Raw genomic sequence first — 27,870 nt, 5'->3', positions numbered from 1 at the left:
ATACCCACCAACTGAACACAAAAGTCTAACAGTCCTTCCCCAGGATGTCCAATCCGAATAACCAAGTGCCAGAAACCAATCCAACAAACCACTGAGACCCACCCATCAGCACTGAATCTAAAATTCCTGGGATCACATTGGAAACGCCACAGTGAAAAATCTATTTTTAATTACAGGTGCCAAGAAACTTCTAAGCTCAGTGTTAGTGAACAACTCTGACAAAATCTTCTCCAGGTAACTATGGTTAAGTGCAAGTTCATTAAAAACAAAAGGGAAGATAGGCAAGGCTGTGCTGGTACCACCACAAGGAACAAACTGTAAGTTCTGAACTGATCTGAGGGTGGTAACTGGCAATCCAGGACAAGGAAACTACAAACACAATAAATTTGAAGTAACAGGCTTCAAGAAGTTCTGATTTTATCCCTGTGTTTATGTTTGAAATAACTTGAAGAAAATGAAGTACTAAGCTGCTTAAAAGTCTGAAGTCAGGAGACAATGAGAAGTCCTCTCTCCATCCCTCACTAGAGCACCATAAAGCCCACTGATGTTACAGGAACACATCATAAATCCTATTTCAGCTCAGTGCTCATATGTCACGCTTTAAACAAAGATTTGATCAGTCATACTTTTCTTGAACGTAGCCCTAAATGAAAACAAATGTGCATACAAGGAAGTGTAATATATTAGCTATATAAAAACAGGACCACTGAATTAATCTATTGCAGTAAGTGGTACTGTCCATATAAATCCCAGGTATACAAGAAATTGAAACTGGCTATGTGCACATACCATGATTAAACATGTGCACATGAACAATGCATGGTAACAAAATGTAATCAGGCCATATAGGAAGCTATTTGAACTAGGAGTCAACAAGGGCTCATTATACAGGTACTGACAACCTTCTGAAATATATCTGCATATGTGAGGGGTTTTTTTGTATTCTTCATGGATTCACAGCCATTCAGCTGTAATCTTTCTATATATGCCACTTAACTGTTCCCAGAAGTTTGAAGTGCACGTTACAGAAAGAAAAATCCAGCTTCATTTTAAAATATTAACGACTCCACCAGCTCTTACAACCCTGACTTTAGCTATTGAACTGAGTAGGGCAGTGCTGCTTCAAGGCTGAAGTAGCCTGGTTCCCATTGGATCTTGTTAAACCATCAGATCTTCTCAGTATCTCCTTCTAAATACATGTGCATATGCAGTGCTCATCTATGAGTATATGTTTATATATATGTATTTTTTTATCTCAATATCTTTGCTGCTAAATGGACAGACAAATCGACTGAGCCCAGGCAGATTTTGGTTTGTTTTGAACCCTGTGATTGTTTTTCCTACCTTCCTTTAAGTTCCCCCCTTTATTTTCTTAATGCCTTCAAATACATACAGCAAATGTTCTGAATGTGCATAAAAAGCCTGACCATTCCCCTCTTATTTCTCTTTCTTGAATAGTGCATTGTATCAGAAACATATTAACATAGTCAAGATACTCACCCACGATGGTCAAGTCCCTCCCTCATCATCACTTGCCAGATTACAGTCATTCCAAGTTGAATACTATATGTCTTCTTTTTACCCAGCAGCATTACTTTTGACTGGGCTACACAAAAATTACCTTTACCACACTTTGAACACAGGAATCTATCCAGGCCATGTGGCAGGAGTATGGGGAACAGTCCTATTCATCTTTTCTTCTAAACATTCAATCGATAACCTGCAGGAATTTAGCTCTAGATCGAGGCTCCTAAACTTGTTAGCTTACCATCATTCACTTTAGTAGCGGCAGCTTCCTCCCACACAGATGTGCAAGGGGTAAAATTGAGATTCCTTAAGCTATGCCTATGTTACTGAGCAGGGAAGCACAATTGGAGTAGGCTGGTAGAACAACATAGCTGGCGCACAGGTGCTGAGTACACACACTATACATGTTTGGAAGAGCTGCTTACATTCTAGCTATCTCTTTTACTGATGCCCACTTGCAGGTTGAGATCATTAGGCCCACCTCTAGAATACACATTTGAACCCAAACGAATCAAATTCACAAACTCTCAAACTTCTCTATGACAAGCAACAAAATACAGTAAGAATGGGAGATGCACTTCAAAAGCACACTCAGAATCCCAGCTGCAAGTGCTAACACAGTCATGGCCCTGGAGAACCCTCACAGGGACACCATCTACCTGCTGGAAATCAGAGCTCTGAAATGCCACATTAGATACAAACCATGTGAAGTACCCTGCTACCAACAACCTTATTCATCACTATCTCCTTGTAAAAACATTTTTATATGATGCAGTAAAGCACGTTTGTTTTTAATGCATGGCCACGTCGTTCTATACCATCATAACATGAGAGCAATAATTCAATTACCTTTGAGAAATCAAAGCAGAAGGAGCCCCTCATCTCTACAGCAGGCATCAGATGAAGCGAAAGCCTATCAATACATGAACTTGAACTCTAGACAGTATTACAAAACTCTTACTGTCTCGGACTCCTATCTGAAGAGCAAAACAAGATATTCAAAACCCAGGAAAACAATTTCTCAGTGAATTCATGCTGAGCCGAACTGCAGACAAAGTGCTATGAAGATGACAGAGCCGAAATGTGGGAGTGAGAGTGTACGTTCCTCTCAAACAAAGCAAACCAAACAAACAAACAAAGCTGCAGTTGACACAAGCGCTTCTCAAAATGGTTTTTGGTTTTTTTTTTGCTTTAGACTTAGTCACTGTACTATTATGCAGACAACATCTGATGACTGAGAAGCCTACGTAACCAACAGGGGGAATAATGGATAAAGTTAAATGTAATTACATACTGTCGAGAAAAATTATTAGGGACAACTGCTGCAAAAGGAGCTGCCTCCGACTGATTTTTTTCAAGCGTACAGAACACTGCAGTCTCTTCCTTTACTAAGCATTGGGGCCTTTGTACAAACAAGGTGTATAAAGATATGAATATTAAGTAGCATCTGACAGAGGAATTTGAAAACAATGCCTAAAAGAAACCGGTTGGATTCATTTCTAGCTCCTACCCAACTGACAAATCTCACGTTAGAGAGCAGAGAACTTAAAAAGCATGAAATGATTTTTATTCCATGTCTATTCACTTCAATAGCATGCTTGTTCCATCACAGCTGCATCCATGTGCCAGTTCTCACTCCAAGTTCATTTTGGGGGAGTGAAAGAACACTGCATCTTTCTTTCAGTGTTTGAGATGCATTCAAACCAGCGTCTCCTGATTCAAGCTGAACTCAAGATTAACTCCTACTATTTTGCACAGTTCCTGAAGTTACATAAAAATTGTTTTTGAAAAGAGGTGTTATCTGTCAGTTTCCAGAAGAGTTATTGTGTTTATTTCTCTTAAACTCGAAACGACATTCAGCGCTATGATTTTAAATCTGGTATCTAAACCAACAGCAACAAAGTGAGGTTTTGCTGGATCAAAAAGGTAAGACTGAATATAGGGGGTTTTGAAAAACAATGATAAAAATAGAGAATAGGAAACTAGGGTCATCTCCGCATATAAAAGGAAGAAGACCAAAATAATATGCCATTATACAAGGCACATCACAAAAAACTTTCATTATCCACCTCTTATGGGCTGCCAGGCATCCACGGATGTTGTATAAACATCACAGTAAACATCTGGGGTTGAGTTTACAATTGTTGGAGAAGCAAGTAGGAGAGTTTAAGTGTTGCTCATCAACAAGGAGGTTTTTATCCAGGTTTCTCAGTTTAGGAGCTTATCAAGCTCCCCATTCATTTGATTTTTCAAGAGACACAAATGAGTATCTTCAATCTATGTCTTAATTTCCAGAAAACACAAAGAACTGTCCTAAATAACACCCTGCAGGATACCATGTAGACAATAAACATTTATTTCATTCAACTACCATTGCTTATTCTACCAGCAAAATCAGCTTCATTCGTTTAAGGCTCCTATTTTGCTCAGACAGGCGCAAACTTTAGATTAAGTGTCCAATTATTGGCTCATAAAGTCATATTACTGGCATTTCCTTCTTAGCAGACTGTTTCAACTGGCAAGGACCTTTCATACAGAGACCAGCCTAATTCTGTCACGTGCCCTTCTGCATAAGGCATCAAAACAAGGGGAAGTGCACTGAGCAGCGGCCGAGGGAATAAATCTGTCCTGCTTAAATCATTAATACAAATCCCAACTACCCTTCCCATTAAGTGATACTGATGACAGCGACAAGGCCACTGTAAACTTGCTTTGATGGCCATTTGTAAACTCTATTAGGACTTACGTTTTAATGAATGAATTTAGGATGACCAGCTTTAAAACTATTCAAGTACTCTTCTGTTTGGCTACCCCAAGGGATTATTTTAGAAATCAAAGTAACAAAAAATCTTGGGAGTTTGATAGGAATTTCTTCTATCCTAGTACCTGTGAAGTTGAACTTCATTTGGGTCATCGCTAATCCACATGTAGTTAATAAAACTTTAAGAAAAGGCTACCATATTGATATGGTATAATTCTTCTGGCACTTCAGTTAAGAAAGCAGTTTAGTCATTAATCCTTCTTCATAAATATTAGTAACATTTTAAATATCAGCTTCAGGCTTCTGCAGCTTTTTTTTTCTTCACTTAAACGACAGCACAACTTGCAAACCAGCTTCTTGCTATTATCCCTAATGTTTAGAATACTTCCCAGCTCCAAACTGCAGTAGCCCAAAGAGCCAAGCAGGAAATATTACTCCCTGCATTCATACATCACTATGTAGGATCCGTGAGCAAAACACAACAGACTAAAACTTCAAGAGAGAAAAAGAACATTTGTGCTCCATTTTGCTGTGTTTTAAGCTGTCAGCCTTTCAGTCAAAACACTCCCATGACAACTATGGCAGGCAGTCAATTTGGAAAGGACACAAAACTGCTATTCTCTTTGCTCTTGTGACAGGTCAGAGCTTGTCAACTTGACAGGACATTTGTGAACACAGTTGGAGACCTCAATGAAAATTCTCAGGTACAGATAATAGCAGCAGTTGCACACTGAGCTCATGAAGTCAACTGCGTACAGTTTAGCCTGACTCACTATGACAGATAAAAACACTTTATGCTTGAAACAAGAACACGCATTTATTGCAAAGAGCAAGTTACACCAAACATCACCATAGCACAAAGCGACAGGTTACCCCTAATACAGACTAATGCCCTCTGCTCACCAAGGGCCTGAGTGAATGGCATGGAGCTGTCAGAGGAGGTTCAAGTGGGGGGTCAGGGAAAGGCTGTGTCCCAGAGGGCAGTGGGCATGGAACAGCCTGCCCAGGGCAGTGAGGACAGCCCAGAGTACCAGAGCTCAGGGAGCATTAGGACGCTGTTCTCAGACATTGGGTTGGGTTTGGGGGGCTCTGTGTTGACTTAGAAGATGGACTCAATTCTTGTGGGTCCCTTCCAGCTCAACATATCCTACGATTCTAATTTTCTCCAGAAACTATTTAGTTAAATAATAATAATAATAGTAAAAAACTTTTTTATTTGTAAGAATCTAGGCTTGAGTCACTGCCAGTTATGGTACTTGAGAATACTCTCAGTCTTTCCTCTTCCCCTTCCTTAAACTTCCTGGTGCTGAGGTTAAAATGTAGCTTGAGTACAGTATTAGCCCCCAAATGCAAGGCAGAAGAAAGAAAGGTGAGAAAGGGCATAGTGAAATGAAAGGGATACAAGAGAAAACAGCTTTCCATCCAAATGAGATGGGATGAAATTCCTGGGGTTCCATTAGTAAACATCTGTGAAATCTACTGGAAAAACTTTACACTTTTATCTTCACTTTCAGTGACTGCTCTGTATCACGCTTACAGACTATACTTAAGTGAATTATTTAAAACCGTGCTTTTCAAACTATTTAGGCAATGCATCATTTCCTTCAGATAAAAACAGTTTAGTGAATGAACATAAATGACTGCAGGGATTGTAGAAAATGCAAGCAAAAGGGTTCTGCGTCTCATTACAGCTCGTGTACAGATTGCTGTTATGATTTATTACTCAAAACTGAACTTCACAAGCAGGTACAGATCAAATACTTCTAACTTCTTGCTACAGTAAAAGACAGTACATTAAGTCAATGAGAAAATGCAGTCTCAGTAACAGAAAGACTAAAACAAATACTAAATTGTCACAGAAAGTGAGACTGGGGGTGTCTACTGCAAACAGAAAAGATCCCCAATGTTACTGCAGCTATCTGAGCATAAGTACCCTGTCTATACAAACCATATGACAACATCAGTTCATTCCAAAGGGTAAAAGGAAGAAAAAAGTAACATTTGCAAACCATTTAGATGCTGCAAATTGATTAAAAGCTGAAGAACTCAGCAAAGAGGTAGTAATTTTGTATTCAGACTTGAATTTGCATTAGACCACATGCTGAACATTTAACACAGCAGAGTGACAAGCAGCTCATTGAGAAGACTTCTCCAGTAGAGGAAGGCAAATGGAAGGGCAAGGGAAAAGAGGGAGAATCTGATCATGTTATAGCAGACATCTGAAAATACATTCAGACTAAGGAACTACATGTTTTTCCATAAATCATTCGGATTCTGCTTTTTAGAAGATTTACTATTAAGTGCACAATGGGTCCTTCATAATTTTCAGCTACTTTTAAGTATCACAGACAAGCAGCACAGTATATAACTGTGTTCCAGGAAATCACATATAGTGCTTTATAAAATCTATTCATGTTTCAGCATCACCAAATTCACAACTGTCTTCCTATTTAGATAGCAGACTATAAGAGTTCCATATGGTAGAACAGAATAAATGTTTCAATGCACTGATTGATTTTGCCAATTACAAAGGATGGTTTTCACTATATAACACCTGATACCGTTACCACAGACTGAAAATACCATTAGTGGACAATTTACAGGTATATGTAAGTTACGGCTTTACTGTTGAGTAATGCTGCATACAAACAGCAACCACAATGACAGCATACAATATAACCATAACATTTTCACAGTTTCTCTACAGCAGCTTTACCAACTTGGTCTAAAAGCAGCTTCAGTATTAATTCAAATGCTTGGATAAAGTTCAAAGGAAAAAAAAAAAAAAAAAACCTTCTAAAATTAATCCATGATTTATACTGGGGAGGGAAAGGGTACAGGGGGAAAGAGATGGACTCTGATAATACCTCTGCTGCGTCTTTCGATCAGGAAACTTTCATATGTTTCTGACACTATAATAACCATCGTCTTGACTTTAATTAAGCACATACAAAAATTAATAATTTTGCCTTTGGAGAATTATCCCCAAGTGATGTCAAGCAGAAAATAAAAACCAAAGGCCTCATTTAATCCACCTACTCCAGGGTTCAATTTCGCCCACAATATGTAACCGGAATTGCAAGTAGATTTAAAGAGACCATGAGAAAGAAGAAACTCACCATTCTAACTACTTCAGGGTAAGTCTGCTCTGTCAAACATCCTCTGCTTATTGTAATGTAGTCGACCAGTTCATTAAGAGTGGAGCGCTTGTATTCTTTCATTTTAAGGTCTGAAAGCGTGTCCATGAAGTCAAAAATGACACAGCACTGTTGAAGTTTCTTCAGGAACAGTTCAGGCTGCTCTGAAGATGGAACGTCTATGAAACAAGAAAGAAAATCTTTGTGAGTCTGGCATCTCTTTATACGAAACAGGATTTATTTTTGAACATCAATTCCAAAGAAAAACAGCATCCAAATACTTTTCATAAGACAGAGCTTAGATTAACAAATGGACCCCCTTATAGGAACTGTTACTACTTTGTGTTTGAGGTCCTGAACAATTTGTTGTAGTAGTAAGTTATTCACTGTTAAGAAAATATGGTTAACAAAAGAAGTAAAGGCTTAAGTGAAAAATACAAATGCAAAAGCATTCAGACTTAATATTATAGTGTACTTCTACTGTTACTGTGTCTGACACACGCCATTGTTAACTTACACATCAAAGAAGGATGAAGGAACTGTTAAGATTGATCAAACTTGATTAATTTCTACTTCCAAAAATACCGTGTCACTTACAACTCTATATGAATACATATGAATTTACAGTAGGACTAAATTCATGCAAACAACATTTCAGAATTATTACTTCCACATCGATACTTTCCATAACAAAATCAACAGCAATTATACTGAAACAGTGACAATATGCTGCTGTATTATATGCATTAACACACAAAATAGTAACAATTACTTGTGCAATTATATAAGTAGAATGTACTGCTTATTATTTTTCCTAAGTCAACTTCTTAGGGGCTTGCTAGTTTACCAAGTGCATCAAAAGAATGCACAGAGTGCCTGGTTTATCCAGTGTTACATGAGGCTAAGAATAGCAGAAAAGCTGCATGAATGAAATATCTATTTTTATTCTGAAAGACAAGAGAATGGCTTCAAACAAGAGGCTTCGTTTCCTTTGATCTGCCTTTTTTTTGTTGTTTTTCAGGCACAAATGGTCTGCTAGGAAATGGCCTTCTGAGCAATAATCCAATATGCAATGGAAAACTTTACTAACTTCAACTAGAAAAACTTAAATAGCAGAGAATTTATATTTATTTCTTAAAACTTGGACATACCAGTATAAAAGCTAACCTAAGAAGGAAATTCTTATCCTTAATACACGACTGAGTACATCTTGCCAAGGAATACTTGGTAAACACTGGATGCTGTTCACAGTTTTACAGCAGTTTTAAGGAGAGTAGCTTTAATGAATTTGTATGAATTTGAACCATATGCATAACAGTACTAGAGTCAACTCAAAAGACCTACTGAGTATTACAAGGCCACAGCACTTGGCACCAACTCCCTGCGCTGCTTAATTACTGAAAAGCATAAAGAGTAAATTTGGATGGTGATACAAATAAATATGCTACACACGTTATGACTTGACATCAAATAGCACAATACATTTACTCAACCTTCTTCAATGAACAGCGGTGTCATTGTGGAAGGATTCAATAACTATCAAACCATACCCCACAAATCAACTGAGATCTTGGCAAAGTTCACTTGGACGCATGAACCAATCTCCTACTTCTAAGATTTGGGTAACCTCTGCAACAGCTGCATCCAAAGCAAATTAAGTGGGAAAAAGTGGTATAGTTATAATACTGCACTTCATAACATCCTTTTAATTGTTCACCCCATAATCCTACAGGTTTTTATTTATCTGTGGAACAGAAGATGGAAGAAACGTGGTCCTGCAGAACTTCAACAGGAAGAGCAATGCAGGAAAAGAAAACCAAACACTTCTTGAAGTTTAGAGGTAACAAAACCAGGCCACTGTGAAGTCATTGCACTGGCCAGGTGTCACACATTCAAATGCCTCACAGCAGACTGCACTGAAATCTAGGTGAAGGAGCCAAAGAAAGCCATCAGCCCTTGGTCATTGCAAAAGAGAACACTTCTGTTAGCGTCCTTCCTAAGGTAGGAACCAGTCTGAAGTCTACGAGGAGATGAAGAGCCTGAAGAATACAAGCATTTGTGATCCTATGTCTTCCAATGGCTCCCTATTAGCAACCTATGTCTTCCAATGGCTCCCTATTTGGCAACGATGGGCCACTATGTGTTCTAAAAGCTCCCTATTTGGCACCTATGTCTTCCAATGGCTCCCTATTTGATTGCTCTCAAATGATACAAAAGAGGAAAATGGACTTCAGAATTCACTGTTACTAGCAATCAATCAACAATTATCTGATAAGTAATTTATTCCCGGAGACAAACTATAAACATAAACTACAAAAAAATAGAGAAAAAATGCTCTTGAGAAGTAACCAACCGCACTTCTGTTCTGACTTGCACTCTTCCTTACACATTCCAGTACGTATCTTTACAACAGATAAATGGTATCAATGAAATCTATGATGTTACATAAACATAATGGGCTTTGTTTGCATTGTCCTACATGGCTTGCCTGCATTCACTTTGGCTGACAAGTTTATCTCAGTCAATGGTAAGCACGGGCTGAAAACAAACCAGAATCCATCACAAGTTTCAATCCAGTGTTGTTATAACCAGACTAACCAGACTCCAGTGACTCAGAACTACATTAATTTTAATGTAGTGTCAGCATTAAATTAATATATATATATTAAAGCATTTAAACATCTAATATAAGCTTATTTTTTATTTCAGTGAAGCATTTGGAGGTGTGGAAAAGAAAGGAAAAATATAATAGAGTTCATCTCAAGAAAAGTTACTGCAAAATGATACATGAATTCCATGCCAGCCACCAGGCAAACTCTATGGACAAGCTCATCAAAACAGAACAAAGAAAAACCCCAAACTTGTTCTGGTCTTGTTCTTCTTCATGAAACATAATGGTATTCACAGTGCGAAGTAAAACTGCAAGAAGTATCATGCTTTGGTAATAGGTAACACTCAGCGCCTGTATTTTTCTACTTGGAACCAGGAACTCTCCCAGCAGAAATCAATAACATCGCTATTCTAAGTTCACAAGCCTCCCTCTGCGATCACATCATCAGTTGGTTTGAGTTCTTTTTGTTTTAGAAGGGTTTTTTTGTATGTTTTCCCTAATCTCCTAATGCCTCTCTGACAGATGTGCAGGCCTTACTGAAAGAGCACTGCCACCCTCACATCCTCATTACTGGTACTGGGAGATATCCAGCCCCACAGCAGAGCTCAACTCCTTAATAGAACAACTTCAAGTGCAGCTCATCACGAATGTTCACAACTGGCCAATGCAAAACAGCAAACCTCTTGCAAACCTCTTTCTTAGTTCTCAGCAGTCAGACATTGAGAGGTTACAACGCATTTTGCAACAATTTCCTCTTGTGTTAGAATGTAACACTAACATACTGAAATACAGTAAGCTTCAAGCTTACCATTGTAACCACTTATACCTGAAGGAACAGAAGGTTGAGTAAGTTCAGTAATAAATCTGTATAAAGATCTACAATACCTTCAGACATAGAATAAAATCAAAATTATACCACTGAGCGGTACGTTTGGTTTATATCCAACGCACAGGAGAATATATACTTATCAAAACCAAAACTTAAAGGCAGATAAATTTCTGTACGGATGACCACAAGAACTGACTTAATTTTCATGCTGAGGAGCTTGTCAAGTTTTCTCTCCAGACATTTAAACACAGTACAGAGCTTGTGAAGTACACTGAACATTCACAGATTCAAAGGAAATTGGCTCAAATGACAGCAACTAATAATAAACCTGAACAAATAAAGAGAGAAAATCAGAGCCTTTAACAAAATCAAGTGTTTTATAAAGTGATCTGAAAAACTGACAGAAAGAACCATAGACTTTTCAGACATGGACCGTGTTACTGCAACATCTCCAATACCAGTTCTATGTGACAATGTAAATCAGTTTCCCTCTGAATAGCCTTTATCCAAAATAATCCCAACCCAACCAGCCCATCCCTTCTCCTCAATCAACTCTACAGTCTCTGCCTTTTGATTTCTTTACCAAATGAAGAAAGAAAAATATTGAAGCAGCATTTCATGGCAACCTTCTAACATACACACACATTAAAAATATATATATGTTAATATTATATTCATGTTTTAACAAATATTATTTACGAGTAACTGAAAAATCACAAAGGAAAATGCTGCATCTGGCTGGCAAAACTGCATCCAGAGAACTGAGCTGTGGTACTGAATGTACTCATGATGCTGGTAGTGAAAAATGAAGGGTAGATAGATACCAAACACCTGGATCATCTCCCTGTTCCACTTCAGGCTGTACTTTTGCAATGAACGGTATAATGCTGTGAATCAAAGAAGTGAAGACAACAAGGTGGGGGTTTAATAAGAAAGCACTGCAGCTGCAAGGAAATGTCAGACCAAAGACAGATGAGGGCGTAGAATTAAACAAGATAAATGCTGCAGATTACATGTAAGCACATCCACAAATGCTACCCTGCACCCACGTATGTATTATCCGAACATTTATTCATTTTAAAAATATACATATGTACACAGAGGGTGGTGTCACTCTGGAACAGGTTGCCCAAGGAGGTTGTGGATGTCCCATCCCTGCAGGCATTCAAGGCCAGGCTGGATGTGGCTCTGGGCAGCCTGGTCTGGTGGCTGGTGACCCTGCACGTAGCGGGGATTGAAACTGGATGATCATTGTAGTTGCAGAACTGAATTTAGAAGCCCTTTGTGTCCTTGGAAGACATCGCTTCAACAGCAGGTCTACCAAAAATCAAGCCCAAACCTCTAGCTAACCAAATGTCCTGTCACACATGCACTGGCATACATAGGCCACGTGTCTATATGCCACTTTTCACAGTGGTCTTACAGATGCCAAGCAGTACAAATGTTTTCCTTCTTACACACACTTCTTAAGAAAAGCAATCCCTCAGCTGATTACATTCATTTAATTTTCATGACTGGCTGTCAATATTATGAATGCTTTGTGAAGTCAGTGATCATTCACTTATAACAGGGGCTTTTTTCCCAAAGCTCTTTCCCCAGTCCTCTCTCTATACTTAATAATTACACAGGCAGGGCAGCTACCTGGGCACTGTGCTCCAAATACAGAACGTCTAACCAGTACCAGTGTTATGCACACTGCAATAAATGCAGTGCCACAAGTTCTAGGCAACTTTCATGAGTGAAGACACAGAAGAAAAGCACAACACTAACATACTGTTTGCAGCACATGCAGAACACTGATAGTCACTGATCATCTTACTGAGGCTTTCAGCATTTATGGAGACAAGCAGCCTGAAAGCAGTGTCAATCTACAGGCAGTATTTGATGCGAGTGCCTTGAACGTGCATAGGACAGCATAACAATATCCAGGAGATAATCCTTATGGATGCACTCTGAGTTATATATGGAACTTCCAGTAAATGTTTTGCCTGTTTCCACAATGAGCATGGTGCATACTGTAATACAAGCCTCTTCACATGCACCAATGCAGCTCAGCCCACAGCTATAGTGGGACTGGATGAAAAAATGCCTTTAGGATATACTTTGTCAATCTGTGATCTGCACGTGTTCCTCCCACCACTCATTATGGCAGTGGTGGCTGTGCTGTGGACATCCGTCAGCTTGGAAGCTGACCACCACTATAAGCTCAGTTGTCAGCGCTACTTACAAAGCAGAATCAAATACTACTACATACATATTTGTTGCAAAAGGACAGCATTGATGTACACATACACTGATGACGTGCCATTCTAAAGCAAGCAGAGAGCTTCCAAAGTGCTCTAGGTACTACAAGTCTGGGTACTCATGCATCACTAAATTAACATGACGAAACCATTATGAAGCAGTGTTACATGAAACATTTCAGATAATAACATGTAATCGAGGAAGTATTTGGTGGACAGTATTCAGAACACACGAACACCTAATGGAAAACGATCTTATCAGGGTATTCAGGTACACCAAAATGCTGTTCTAGGTCCCGCAGAAACACAGTGACTCACAAGATATTCAGTATGTAATAACTGTTACTAATAATCACCATGCAGCAGGAACCATGCCTCTTCATAATCACGTAGCAATGCCTTCTTCCTTAAGTAAGCTGACAACATGTTTCAACACCTTCTCATTAGTTGGGCAATGAATGGGAAGTTTGGACTAGAGAAGTAATCCAAGACGGTCAGAGTATGCCTACAAATACAGTTGAGCCAAAACCAATCCTGGTCACGGACAGCAGAAGAAGTACAGAAAAGGATTCAAGTGACACAAATTCTAGAGACAAATTAATGATAGAAGAGGAATTCAACCAAAAAAAAAAATAAATTCAAAAGACATAGAAGAATAGCAAAGAAATTTGTGAGTGTTAAAGAGGGGGAGAGCAAGAGGCCAAAGGTGGCAGAGCAAGAAGAAACTACTAAAAGGCCAAGAGAGAAATGAGGCAGCATATAGGTATATCCTTGGAAAAGACAGAGAGAGGAGGTTGTGTGGGGAATAGTTAACGCAATTAATGGAGCAGAATATTCCAAGAGGAAAGCAGGAGCTTTCAGGGTTCAGGCAAGACACAATGAATGAATTAGTGGTTAGGGGCTGGATGTGATTAAGCAACTGCATATCTCCAGGTTCCTGACACTTGTGTGACATCTTTAATAGCCTCACTACACTATTTGCATTAAGTTCACCTCGACATGAAACAAACACTTATTTTTAAGCCCCAAGCTGATGGCAGGTTCTATGGACTGCTTTCTGTCTCTCCCTATTTTTAATGGAATTTCAAACACAATGGTTTTATTTATTTATTTTTAATGGGGGTTAAAAAGGGCTGGCAAAACAAAACAAACCAACACACACATTCTTTCAATTTCCTATATTGAATATGTGGCATAAAATCCCCAAATAAGACAAAAATATTTGGCTGAAACACCAAAAATTACTGAGGCCAATTTTCCTGAGCTGCCTCAAGTGTCTTCTGCACTGGTTCAGAAAGTTCACGTTAGTTGTGTTAGGGAGATTATTACCAACTGCACTTCCAAAGTAGAAGCCAACCTTCATTTAGAATAGTCGAAGTAACTGGGTCTGCTGAACTACTACCAAAGAGCAGCTCTCCATGGCTGTCCTGCCACTTGACAATATCAAAGGGAGGTATTAAAGAAATTGTCAGCACATGTTTGCCAAATATTCTTAAAGACCATACACTCTTCAACTTCTATTTGCTTCATTTACCTAAAAATGAATGTATGTCCACATACAAGATATATTTGTTTCCATTTTAGGCATCAGTCGGTTGATTCATCCAGGTATGTTCTTCCAGCTGCTACTCAGAGAGCTGCAGTTTAAATTAAACACAACAGCACTGTTCAAATACATAGAGTTTAAACTCAGTATGTTTGAACAGCAAAAGCTACAGGTTTAGCAAGAACAAAATAAGCTGAACTTAGCAACAAAACGCTTTCTAATTACTCAGCTCCTCTACCCTCAATGGTATAACAAATACCTGAGACAGGAGCACAGTGTAAACAAACACAAAACTCATTTTCCAAGTGATTTCTCAAATTACAGAGGTAGAGCAGAGCTACACAACAGTAACTATATGCTCCACTGGGTCACCCTGCTCCTGCTGTATTCTTTTCCTTCAAAATCAGTAAGGAGCTCTTCAAGCTGTTTTAAAGTGTTCATTTTTAATTGCCCAACCTGACTTTAGGACCAATTTTAGGGAAAGTGATGGTCAAAGCTGCAGCTGCATTTTCTATACTTTATCTTTTATCTTTGATTAATGACTAATATCAGAATATGGTAGGATTAGAATCTTCTAACCAGCAGCTCAAGATCTTTAGGATCCTCGGACAGCAAAAAAATTAGAAGACAAAATAAAAGCCATACAAAACTGTTTATAAATTCCAGGCTATTTAGGAACACCTGTGCAAAAAAGCCATGATTGCCTGCTGCTGACCTAAGACAGAAGAATCCTTAAGAGGATTATTGTCTTCTTTTGATAAGATTCTTATCAGATCACCATTTTTTCTTCTACGTGACATGAGAAGCTTCTGCTCTATAATGATCACTGAATGTAAAATGAGTCATAGCAGTCTTAACTTCCACTCTAACTGTGGCCACAAGACAGCCTGCGTTTTACATGGGAATTCATTTGGTACATTAAGTACATATTGCAATCACGATAAAGGTACATATCTGTACATGTTATTCCATTTCATGCATCTTCTAAGAGTGCAAAAATTATACCTGGCTTCCTAATTGCTCTGGATTCAAATAAAAATATGCAATACTTGTTTGCTTCAAACCATTGAGTTTCTCTATAGAATCTAAATGCTTTAAAAACAAAACATTGAACCACACACAGAGGAAACTCAAAACAGAACTTCCACCCAAACAGGCTGCTTTATGCCAACTCAATACATTACACCTGAAGTCACAGTTATACATTCTCCAATGAAAAAAGTGATTGAGAGCTATCCTCTACATTCACGCCACTGCACAAGAACTCAGGTCTACATTTATTAAGTTAAATAATAAACGTGCATATAAAAATATAGTATTATATTACTCTGCTTACACATTTAGAAGAGTTTAATTGTGCCCTGAAAATGTAACTTCCATTTTCTTCTCATCTGTTAGCACCAATCTAACCAAGATAATATTCTACTCAGCACTAATTTAGACTCAATATTTTTTCCAGCCATCACACTGCTCATCATGTGTTTGTGCTCTCATTCTCTCCACAGAGGGAGAGATGCAATGGAAGAAGAGTAATGGAAGAAGAACATCATGGAACTGCACATGTGTAAGATGTTGTGCACGTCTGTGTAAGAAAATGATCAGATTCAATAAGCAGCCTTCAAAGTCATAATGGTAGATGAGGAAACAAGCTAAGAATTCATTCTACATTATCCAAAAAGACCCTTCTGGAAGTCCAACTTCTTACGCAGGTTCCCCCTTTCTTGCTGAGTCTCCAGCACAACGGAAGAGCAAAATCATCATGTTAGGCCTTCATTATTCATTTTTTAAGCACCAGTTTTAGCCTCTACAGGCATAAGTTTTAGGTCCCCTGAGATCAGAACCAACACAACCAACAGTATCCGATACTACGCCAAAAGCACATGAAAGCTGCAGTGGGTGATGCACCTGTGGTAGTGTGTCCCTGCAGGATGGCCAGCCACAGAGCCCACTGCTCGTCTGCACTTCCTTAGCACAGAACACAGCCTCATTACATCCCGTCTGAGCTGCAACAAAGCACAGGAAAACCTGAAGGCATGTCCTGATCTCCCTGCCAACCATGAAACCAGAAAGCATTACTCCAAAACTCTACCAGAAGGCTTTTCAAGCACAAGCAATCCACGCAGTCTACTTATCAAGAAAGGAGGTTACCACATCATTCCTTTTCAAGATATTTTCCTTGCATAAGGCTTTCCACTGATTAGACTACACCAGCTACCCTTCAAACATGGACATCTATAAGGCTCAGAATGCGTTGTTAAATATCTTACAACAGTAACTCAAATCAGTCTAGATGCTGAGTTAAGGGAACGCCTCTTCCCATATTGCCAAGTCCAGCAGATCAGTCTCAATAACAAAAGAAAGAAAGAAATCTGATTTGTTTTATTTTGCTTCTGTAATTCCTGTAGGGCTGTCCTACATACACAAGTGTACAGAAATATATCCCCAGACTCAACGCTCCCACAGCACCTTCTTCAGATTATTCCAGATCTGGAACAATTAAATAATAGAGGGAGAATGGACGACAAGTAAATTATATTCCCCAGCAACCTACTGAGCCAGACCACGGTGTGCTGGATATTTTACATCATTGGTTACTATCATTACGTATTTCTGTGTGTAATATCAGCCATCTCTTCAAAAAATATAATCACAGAATTATCAAGGTTGGAAAAGACATAGAAGACCATCTAGTCCAACCTCACGCTATATGTGAGAGATTCATTTACAGGTGATTACTGTTCCTGTTTTAAATGCTCTGTTACACCAAAATGGTGAGTTTTTGCTAAAACTTAGACATTTGAAAAGAACATTAGGACACTTTACTGTCTTTTAAATGGTAACATTTTTGTTCCTTGAATACCAAAAGGAAAACACATGTTATCTACGTATCACAAAGCTCTAGAAAGCAAATACCTCACTTCTGAATATTTGTAATTGCCTAAAGAACAACCCTTATCAGAGCCATGCATTACCATGAGGTTCATGGAAGTTTTCTCCATATCATCTCTACCTCTGACCCCTCCTGAAAATGCTAGATAAACAAATGCTTTTTTCTTTGGGCAGAAGATATTTACTTGCTTGCATGTTTATCAGTCATTGTATTTTTCTTTCCTCAGAAATGTTATCAGCTACAGCACAGACAATTATTTCTGACAATCCTGGGCCTTGGCACTTAAAGTGAATTCCACTAGAAATTACTCAGTCCCTCTGCATTATGCCCATCAGTCTACAACAGTGCAGAAACCATTAAAATATCCATAGTGGATCCAGTACTGAGTTTTGTATTAAGTTATTAAGATACATAAACATGCTGGAGCAAAGTGAAAACTACGTGGACAAGGCTATGTCATGTAACTAATACAGCTAAGAAAATCACTCTGCTGAACATCAAGAGTCACTCTACAGAACTTTTTCAGTTTAGACCAATATAAATACTAACAAGGCTAAACAATAACTGCTTACACCTTATTAGTACTTATATTACATTACATTAAATATACTTCACTAAAATCTCTCCTTTGTGGTTACCAGACGCTGCTCTCCATTGTCAGCTGCAACTTAAACTCTTCCCAAACTACTCATTCAGTTAAGGTCCTCCTACACCAAAGATGATATAGTGTAAATTAGCTTATTAACATTATTTTTCCTCAGACATACTGTGATTGCAAACTTGATCTCCTTTTGTCTTCAGTTTGGACAGGATGCCAATGGCAGTGTTACATCAGCTCACCAGAAATGCCATTATACCTTTGCTCTAATTGGCAGAAAGTTTGCTTATTAATCAAGTAAAGGAAGAGCAATCTCATCAGTTACATATTCCATTAAAAAATAATGGAGAAAAGCTTAACAGGAAAAGCTTGCATTTTGCCAGTGTATACATAGGGAAATCTAAAAGGACCTCTTACCCACTTTCAAATTCATCAGTACATTATTGACGAATTAGTAACACCTTTGAAATATATTATTACAGTCTTTGCAAGTGATCTGATTTCTGATCCAGAAAGCACGTGTAGTCCAGCAAACATGCCTTTTTTCTGAGTACATGAATACAGATGTAACACGCTCTCCACCTTGCCCATACACTTTTGGAGTAGCAGGTTCATTAATATCCAGAACTCTCAACTTACACACATTCCTTGCCTGTTTTTTATGACATACTTTATTGCTAGATGTTACAAAACAAGACTTTGGGTATATCCTTTCTTGCCTTCTTATGCCATGAAATATCTAATTCACTAATACATTATTAAATAACAAGGAGAGCACACCATTTTCAATAAAAATGAGTATTTTAAATAACTGCACTGGACTGAAGTTTATCTAATAAGGCAGACAGCACTCTACATTCTCTATGTTACATTCCGTGTGTATCAGAGCACGTGCAGATGGTTCTTTCCCAACCCAGTAGCTAAGTCAGCACAGGTCAGTGAAGAACAGAGCAGAGCTCTAAAGTATCCTAATAGAAGCTTCAGCATCCTATAGGAAGAACACAGAAAGACCACTCAACCTGCTACTGTCATAGGACAAAGTTATAACTGTGAAAGATAGAAAGCAAAATACAATCTCGTGCTATTAGGGTCACCACCCCACTCCATGACTTGGTCTCTTAGTAGCAACTAATGACCTTCAAGTTAACCTATTGAAGCAGCACTTTCATGTGCATTACCCTTCCTCAGACAGAGCACTACAGTATCAATTCTTAATAGCCTAAAAACCTAGCAAGCTTTACACTCTTAGGGCTGGTTCTTGTCATGTAGAGGACGTTATTGCTTTTTTCACATTAATATCAGTGCTAGCATCATCCCTCCTTTCAGAGGGGAGTGAAGAACCCAGCTCAGACATCCCTCCCACAGCAGAGGCCTTTCAGTCCGGGGATCCAATCCCATCATACTCCCTGCCTTACCTCTGCCTGCAGATGGAGTTCTTCCACACTCATATCTGTAATACTCCTTCCTTAAGCTCGCCTCTTTGCCTCAATCTCTCAGTCTGCAGCTGAAGATCTCCAAAACAGCCCCCAGCTTCTCCAAATGCCATCTATTTTTACCTAGGTGCTGCCGTCTCATTCCGGACGCTGCTAATCGGCCCCTTAGTCACAACTGGAAAAGTAACCTAGCTGAGTAACTCTTTCTCAGCTGCTGCACTGAGGAATGCCTATGCCTCATACTTAATGTATTCAAATGAGGAAACCTCCAGTAAATTTGTTCCCATGCAAGAGGAAGCCCGGAGTTTAATACAGATTAACCATATTTTAGGAGGCAAGGCGCTATAGCAACTTTTCTCACACGCTCTTTAAAGTAATGACACTCTTGCAGGAGAATGTTATATATTGAAAGCTCCAACTCCACTAAGAAAGCACCACGCAAAACAGGTGATAGCTGCAGCATTTATCACTGCTTCCTGCTTATTCAGCAGTCTCTTATATATTACCTAGATAAACATGTACACATGCTAAGCTCTCCCTAGAAGAGATGACAGAAAAACCAGGCAAAGCTGGATTGTTAAAGAGTGAAATAAATGATGAACATATACACGTACAAACAATAAATTCGGAAGCAGGTGTATTTCCATACAGCTGGCTTCCCAGCTACACAGCACGTTTCAGAACACACAGGGAGTCCCATCTGCTTCTCAATTATACAGCTCATGAAAAGTTAACATTAAACATGTTGGAATCTCCTCCCAAGAATTCTGCTTCTGAGCAGTTATCAACCAGGATGGCTCAAAGAGGAAAGAAAGATCATTAGACAGACTGGTAAGGCAGCTTTTACTAAGCAAACAGTGAGAAAAGTAAATAGCTAAATGCTCTAAATTCATTATACATTACTTTAAGGCCATTATGACACTTTATTATTCCACTAGAAAGGAAAATTCAAATGCTGAGTATTTAAAAGTCATTACTTCAGAAATAGGGAACGTAAATGAGAAAATTAGCGTTTTATTAAGAGAACTTGATTCATTTTTACTAATGAGGACTGCAATAATTTAATACTGCTGCAGTGAATCTCTTCTGGAAACTCTGAGGATGTCAGAAACATACAGCACATTTCTGATAACATGAATGCAAATATCGGATGTCCTGAACAGCATCTGTAAAAACTAAAAGCAGAGCTTTTCAACAGATTAGTAATCCTGGACTCACTTAAATATGGGCAGGATTAATACTCTTTCTGAGGACGAAAGAAGGATCCTGTTCCACCCCATAAAGACTGCATGGGCTGCCAAGAGTACAGGGAAGGGCCTTCAGCTGTGGATCATTAAGAAAAAGCCATTTAAAAATGGGATGTTTTGGAGAACACAGCATCCGGTAAAACAGCAGAGTATTTTTTCCATGCGGACCCAAGAGAACTTGAAATCATTTATCTTGCAAATGAGAAACTGCATGTTTCTATGATGGTTTGTTTTGCTACTTCTGTGAGAAAGGAACTTCCTTCTACTTGAAATGAAGGTGAAAGGGATGTGCTTTTGAATTTGATGCAGCCAAAAAGAACCAACACATGGAGCAGACTGCAGTCCTTCCCCTGCATCCTGTTACCATTAACCTGGAGGGTTCATGGTTCCCAGCTCCAATCAGGCCAAACACACTCTGCACTGGAGAGGATACCACTACCTTCACATGGTACGTATCCACCCAGCACACCTCCCTGCTGGCTCGCCCCCTCTGCCCATGGGGCCTTTCTGTCATTTCAGGGTCACTTCCTGCACTCAGCAGGACCTGCCTACCAGAGATGGATCATCAACCCAGAGCTGTTTGTCCTTACTCAGATAAGCTACAAAGAAGTCCCAGTTTATTGTCCCTTCCTGCACACCGCCCAACCTGGAGAACAGCTGGACACACAGGTTTCCTTGTTCTACAGTAAGATAAAGGTACACCAAGGCAGAAGACATGAAAAAAAAAAAAAAGCTGTTTGTGTAATGAAAACAGCAGGTTCTTCTGCTTTGGGCCCCAGCCTTCCCACCATGAGATAATCCTCCCTTGAGGCACCAGCACCACCTTAGGGCACTCACAGTTCAAGTATTTACCCACGGCCCTCCCTTCAGTATCTCAGATCACCTGAAAACAAAAAAAAACCAAATGAACCTGACAATTCTACTAGCTTCTATATGGATGCAAGTACTGGATCAGTACTTTCGACTGAAGTAGTTGTACGGCAAACAAAATCAGATTATTACAAAATAATGCGCTCCACCTGTTTAAGTATAACATTTAATCATCATTTCTCCACATCCTCGCTACCACCACTTAAAAGCATACTATTTCATACTTTAATTTTTTTCCTTTTTTATTCCCCTCAATGTTAGGAAGGAGCTAAAGAAGCTGATGGGAGGGCAAGTTAGATATCAGAGGGATGGAAGCAGTGTGCCCGCAGCAGCACTTTCCTGCTCTCTCTCGCAGAACAGATGAGCTCAGGCAGAGCTCCTCACCCTCTGTGCTCAGCTTCCGGCATTAGGCAGCTCTAATACCTCCACTTGCACCAGATATAACCCAGGGCCTTTATACAACAGGTCTTTCCAGTTCATCTTTGCTTCCTGGTTCTGAGTGAGCAACAACTTCTGCCTGTCTTCCCCTTTCAGTGCTCAGCCCACCGCTTCTTGTGACTACCTGAGAAGCTGCCATTAACCCTTTACTTTTGGGTAGGTCTAAGACAACGATCACAGCTCATGTTATGCTTCCTGACTTCTTCTGGAGCTTTAAAACAAATGAATAAATATAGATATTTTCCCCCTCAACATATGCAGGAAAAAAATCACTGAAATCTGTAGGAAGAAAAATTTCAGACCAATTTGAGAATGATTACAAGCAAGCAAACAAGCAAACAAAAGAAAACCAAACACACCAAAACAAATGACTGGAATAAATGTCAGAATTACAATAATTTAAACTCCCAATGCTCTGTGAATGCCCAAGTGGTAAAACATGCGATGTACAGGAGGTGTCCAAACCTCTTACTGGACTGGAATTTTAAAATTAAGCTTCTCACACTGAGGATTCTCTTATTGTGCATAATCAGCGGTGCCAGCGTCCTTTCTTACGCCCAACACAAATGCAGATTCCCAATGGAAATACTTAAGAATGCAAGACTGGTAAGAAAGCTTCTGGGTTTCTACATTTCACATAAAAGCTCAAAAAACTGGAATCCTCCCCTGTCTTCACAAGTGAATTTTGCCCTTATTCTGCACATAACACTGCCTCTGGCTGGAGGAGAATCAACCTGAGCCAGGGTGTGTTCACTGCCAGCTTCAAAAGTACCCTTAACTTCAGCAAAAACGTTTGGTAACATTTACAGTACAAACACAGCGCCTCTTAAAATCACTGAACACAGAGACCAGCCCTCGCCTTATGTTACCATCTAACAGACACTGACATACATCTCCCTTTTACGCACTTAAACTTCAAATATTCAGCAATATCCTCTGCTGAGGCCACTTTGCTACACTATTCACAGACAGAATATTTTAAACAATAAGTGTCAGTAAAAGTCCAAGAAAAACATCAGAATAAGGAAACCAAAAAGGTTTCCTACTCCAAATTTAGGAGAACCTATGCCATAAACAATACTAAAAAAGCTAGAGGTAAAAAGAACGTGCCCATTGATTATGTGCAACACCTCACAGACACTGCAAACAGAATATGAGGAAATTCATTTCTAAGTATTCAAGAAACTGCAGTGATAATTACCAATGCCTTAGTTTTTCAGTCCTCTTCAACACAAGAATCTTACCTTCATCGCATCTGCAGGTAGAACACTGCTCGGTGCCATTAATGCATCACCACGAAGAACAATCCCATCCCTCCCCTTTTAACTCGAGCGCTCACTGAAGGTATGTCTAAAAACCCAGCACTAACCTACAGCCTAACTAGAGAATTATATTCATAACTGGATGGTGATTAACACCAAACAACCCAAGGCTCAAACAAACAGCACAGCAAATCGCTCTTTTCAACCAGCCAATCGCTGAGCTGGAAGCAAGCATGCTTTAAGTCACATTAGAATCAACTTCCTCCCCACCCATTCTATTATTTGTTATTCATGCATTGACATGAGCATGGAAACTACACCACGAAAAATCACAGCTATCTCAGAAGAACCTGTACTGCTTGAAGATGAAATGCTCTTTATAAACCAAGCAAAGCAACAGTGGTTTTGAGTAAATACAGCTTATTTCCCACTTGTTTTAAATCAGACAGACAGCAACACTTATTGAACTGGTTGGAATTCAGGGCTCGCTGTTGGCATTTAGGAAAATGCTTTTAAAATCGTGGCTGTTAACATTAAATTAAGGAAAACAAACAAACAAAAAATCCAACTACTTTCTGACACGGGTTCTATTATTCTAACCAAATAACAACAAAATAAAACCACCATCCTTGAGATACAACTTCTGAAAGCAGAAAGAGGGTGTAAAAGATGGACAGCTTTCCAAAGGATGTGCACAGTGAGAACTCCAAGCAGCACTGCTGACACACAGTGCTGTGCCTGCCAGAGCTCTCAGTTTCTGCTTACCCACCCTGGCTCTTGAAAGCAGTTGTGACGCAAGGAGATCCAGGCCATCATCCTGCCAAAGAGGCTGCTCCCAGCACGTTGCCTGTTTACTGTCCCCAACTTCACCCAAGTTTTAGGAGGTAAACACGAGCTAGTCAGAGTCCTTTCATTATCTGCATAATCCCAGTGTATGTGACTGCCGTACGGTGATGTTAGCGCCCAAGTGAGCTTTCATTCCTGAATTACGTCCACACAGAACACGGCCGGGGGAGTGCCAAATAAGATGATTAAGCAGCAAAATATGACAAGGCATGAATTATATTATTAGTACTCCTATCTATCATTAGCCACAGAAGTGAGGGTTTTGTGCAGCCAATAGCAACTATGCATAAATAAAGCTCCTACACTTTGACACGCTTTCAAAATAAGAGCAACTATTTATTTTGAGTAATTCTATTCTTTGGTTGCTTTGACAGTGAGCTGTATTTCAACATTTCACAAATTACTTCCTTTTTCCATCTCTACCTCGAAACAACTCAGGAGAAAAGCCTCCCGGTATAAAGGCAGCCTTAAATTACAATCCTTTATTTTCAGAGAACAAGAGCATAATCATTTTTCAACAAGGTGCACTAAGCAGCTTTCCTTTCAGCTATTCACTGTTTGTAGTTAAGCACGTTTTGAACCTGCACAGCATTTGAATTCTTCAGCACACACTTTCATTTCCTCCGATTCACTATAAGACTAAATGAAAAGGCTGGATTTAAGGAGTTCTTAGAAGAACAGCCATGAGACTTGTCTTCGTTTGTTAATCTGTTTTTTAAATCACCTGGCCAGCACCTCTGAGGTTTCACTATCCTTTCTGCAGGGGCAGAGCAGCCATTCCCTTTTACCTTGAATGATCTGCCTGACTAACTTTAAGAAAGTTGTTTGGAAATAGGAAGGCAAATAGCCAAGAAGGGCAAAAATAGTGTAAGGGCATGTAAGATAGTGCTTAAGTTACTACATGTTACACCACAGAGTGAGTGGTAAAACTCTGATACCGGGAGGCACTGAGAGCACAGACCACACAAATATTACTGCTCCTGATCAGCATTCCCCAATCTGCAGAGCCAATGAAGGGGACAACAAGTTGAAAGTGAACAAGGTAGATGTGCGTGGTATCAGGGTTCTTCATTAGCAGTTCAGAAAGACAGGAGGGAAGGTGTGCAAGTGACTTGTACTCAGGGTGGGCAGAAGGAAGTGAGAAAATAGAAGACCTTCAGCAGGATCACAGTTTCAAATTAGTTTCAGTCCACAGCGACAACCCTACTTTAACCCCGCAAGGCTTACTGAAGTTTGCTTAATGAGAATAAATGGACCTGATGGAACAATAAAATTAACTACAGCTTTCATTGAAAACAGTAACATGGCACACTACACTTAGAGAGGAAAACAAACTCTGTGTAATGAAATCATAAATTAACAAATTAAAAGCAGAATAATTGATTTTAACGTTTTATTGCTTTAAGAAAATAATGGGATTGAGAAGAAGGACTTCGTGTTCCAAGTGAAGCAGCACAGTGACAATGTCCCATCCGGGATCGCATCTCACCTTCAGTGAGTTCCATCATTACCTGCATCCAACACTTCTGAGTAATACAGGCTACAGTCTGTGCTTTATGGAATGAAAAACAGAAGAATTCTATCAGATTTACTTCTATTAAATTAAGACTGGAGCAAACTTCCAGGTACTTAGCTGTAATAAAAGCAGCTCATCTTAAAGAGTTTGCATGGAGTGATAGTTGTTTTTTCCTCAAACCGAACAAAAATAACACTTTCAAGGAAATCGTTTTTATGCTGCATTACTCACAAGATACTAATTTAGAAGTACGCTGAGAAATGATAGAATTCAGCATCCATTAATTTTCAATGCTCAATTTGAGACACCCTGGATTTTCTGAATGGTTATACAACACGGTGCAGCAGTCAGGACTGGATCCCACCAAGCTCAATTGCATTTTGTGTTATCATGTGCTCTGCACATCACGGCCTGGTGTCTCAGACTGAGCAGCAAAAGGAGCCAGCAGCTGCCACAGCATCACATGAGTGCACAGAGATGAGGGAACAGCAGCGCACAATTCCTCCAAGGAAATACCCATCCACTCCACCCTGGTAAGCCTCACTTTGCTGTTCTAATCCCTTACAACCTTACTGACAAATTCTCACCAGCTGGATGTGGCTCTGGGCAGTCTGGCCTGGTGGTTGGTGACCCTGCCTACAGCAGGGGGGCTGAAACTGGATGATCTTTGAGGTGCTTTTCAATCCAGGCCACTCTATGATACACAACTTCTTAAACAAGATTATGTGAGCTGGAAGGGGCTACCAGAACGCATCACCTAACGCAAATGAAACAGTCCATCAGACCAACATGGAGGCACCCCATAACTGCACTCAACTACGACACAGCTTTCAGACAGGCCGTGACTCATGGTGGAGCAGCGCACAGCACAGAATCTAACCACATTTTATACAAGTTCTGAAAGCATGTATTTGTCCTCATTTTTAACAGTGCATGACTAAATTCTGCCATTAGCCAATGGCAGTAGCTTGCCCAATACTTTCTCCCTATAACACATTATGACCATAACCCCTCTCGTACCACTGAATACGTGCTCCCTGTTTCTTCAATCATTTAACACGTCTCTATGGCCCTCCTTCTCCTACAGCACCTCCCAGCACAAATCTCCCCATGCCACACACACAAGTCACGCTGACACCTCTGTCACACCTACAAGGAAATAAATCATGCTCGTCTATCTCTGCAAGCATGACACACGCACACTCCGGTTAATAACAGATGCTAAATCCTCAATCGTTCGTAATTATGACATTATGATATCTATCTATCTCGCTGTTACACATAAAATAGTTTCCACCGCCACAGAACGCTGCCAGATTTGGGCTGGTTGATGACCAATGACCTCATTGTAGACTTTCAATACTGAAGGGAACTTACTCCCAGGAGGGGAGTAAACTCTTCGAAAGGGCTGACAATAGCAGGACACGGGGAAATGGTTTTAAGTTAAAAGAGGGAAGATTTAGGTTGGATGTTAGGGGGAAGTTCTTTACTAGGAGAGTGGTTAGGCCCTGGAACAGGCTGCCCAGGGAGGTTGTGGATGCCCCGTCCTTGGAGGTGTTCAAGACCAGGTTGGACGGGGCCCTGGGCAACCTGATCTAGTAAAGGTGTATGTTTGGTGGCCCTGCCAGGCAGGGGGGTTGGAACTACATGATCCTTGAGGTCCCTTCCAACCTGGGTCATTCTGTGATTCTGTGATGTTTATGGACAAAGCAGAAGTGTATGAAGCAAACTGGAAAGAACATTCATGATAAAGCCTTCACTATGACTTGGCTGCACACACCAGAGGAGAAAAGTATTTCTTTCAGATAACACTGTAGAAATCTCCAAGTTTTCAGTGCAATTTGCACACCAGGAAATGATCACTTCAGCAATTGCTGGGCCAGGGAGAAGTGCGTTTTCCATTCAGATTCAATGAGATTTTAGTTCATGAGGGTATTACTTTGTGGCTCTACGTGAGCTATGGCTGAAACGCTCATATAAGACTCTCCCCAGTTTTGCAGCACCTCCTTGAAGCATCAGGCATTCAAAAATCAGCTGTATTCTAAAGGTACAAAACACCAATCACCTCTTTTGACTTGTTCCCAGGCTAAACACCAGATGCCTTCTACTGAAAATG

At 39.7% G+C, this 27,870-nt stretch overlaps 1 protein-coding gene across 10 annotated transcripts in view; it reads right to left on the bottom strand.

The window, feature by feature from the left end:
* The window catches only part of PPP2R5E (protein phosphatase 2 regulatory subunit B'epsilon), a 69,071-nt gene that overhangs the window by 22,114 nt on the left and 19,087 nt on the right, over positions 1-27,870 (bottom strand). For 8 of the 10 annotated variants that reach the window (XM_015865649.3, XM_015865651.3, XM_085547820.1 and 5 more), the window contains exon 3: positions 7,408-7,604. In XM_015865649.3, coding sequence (XP_015721135.1) covers positions 7,408-7,604 — 197 coding nt within the window. Of the gene's footprint in view, positions 1-7,407; positions 7,605-23,374; positions 23,577-24,161; positions 24,494-27,870 lie in introns of those variants that run through there. The other 2 variants (XM_085547821.1, XM_032444880.2) reach the window with 2 other exon arrangements.

This window comes from Coturnix japonica, chromosome 5 (assembly GCF_054131305.1).
Source record: "Coturnix japonica strain WE chromosome 5, WE-NBRP24, whole genome shotgun sequence".
Taxonomy (NCBI): domain Eukaryota; kingdom Metazoa; phylum Chordata; class Aves; order Galliformes; family Phasianidae; genus Coturnix; species Coturnix japonica.
Note: the sequence above shows the minus strand (reverse complement) of the source record. Positions and strands in the feature narration are given on the sequence as shown.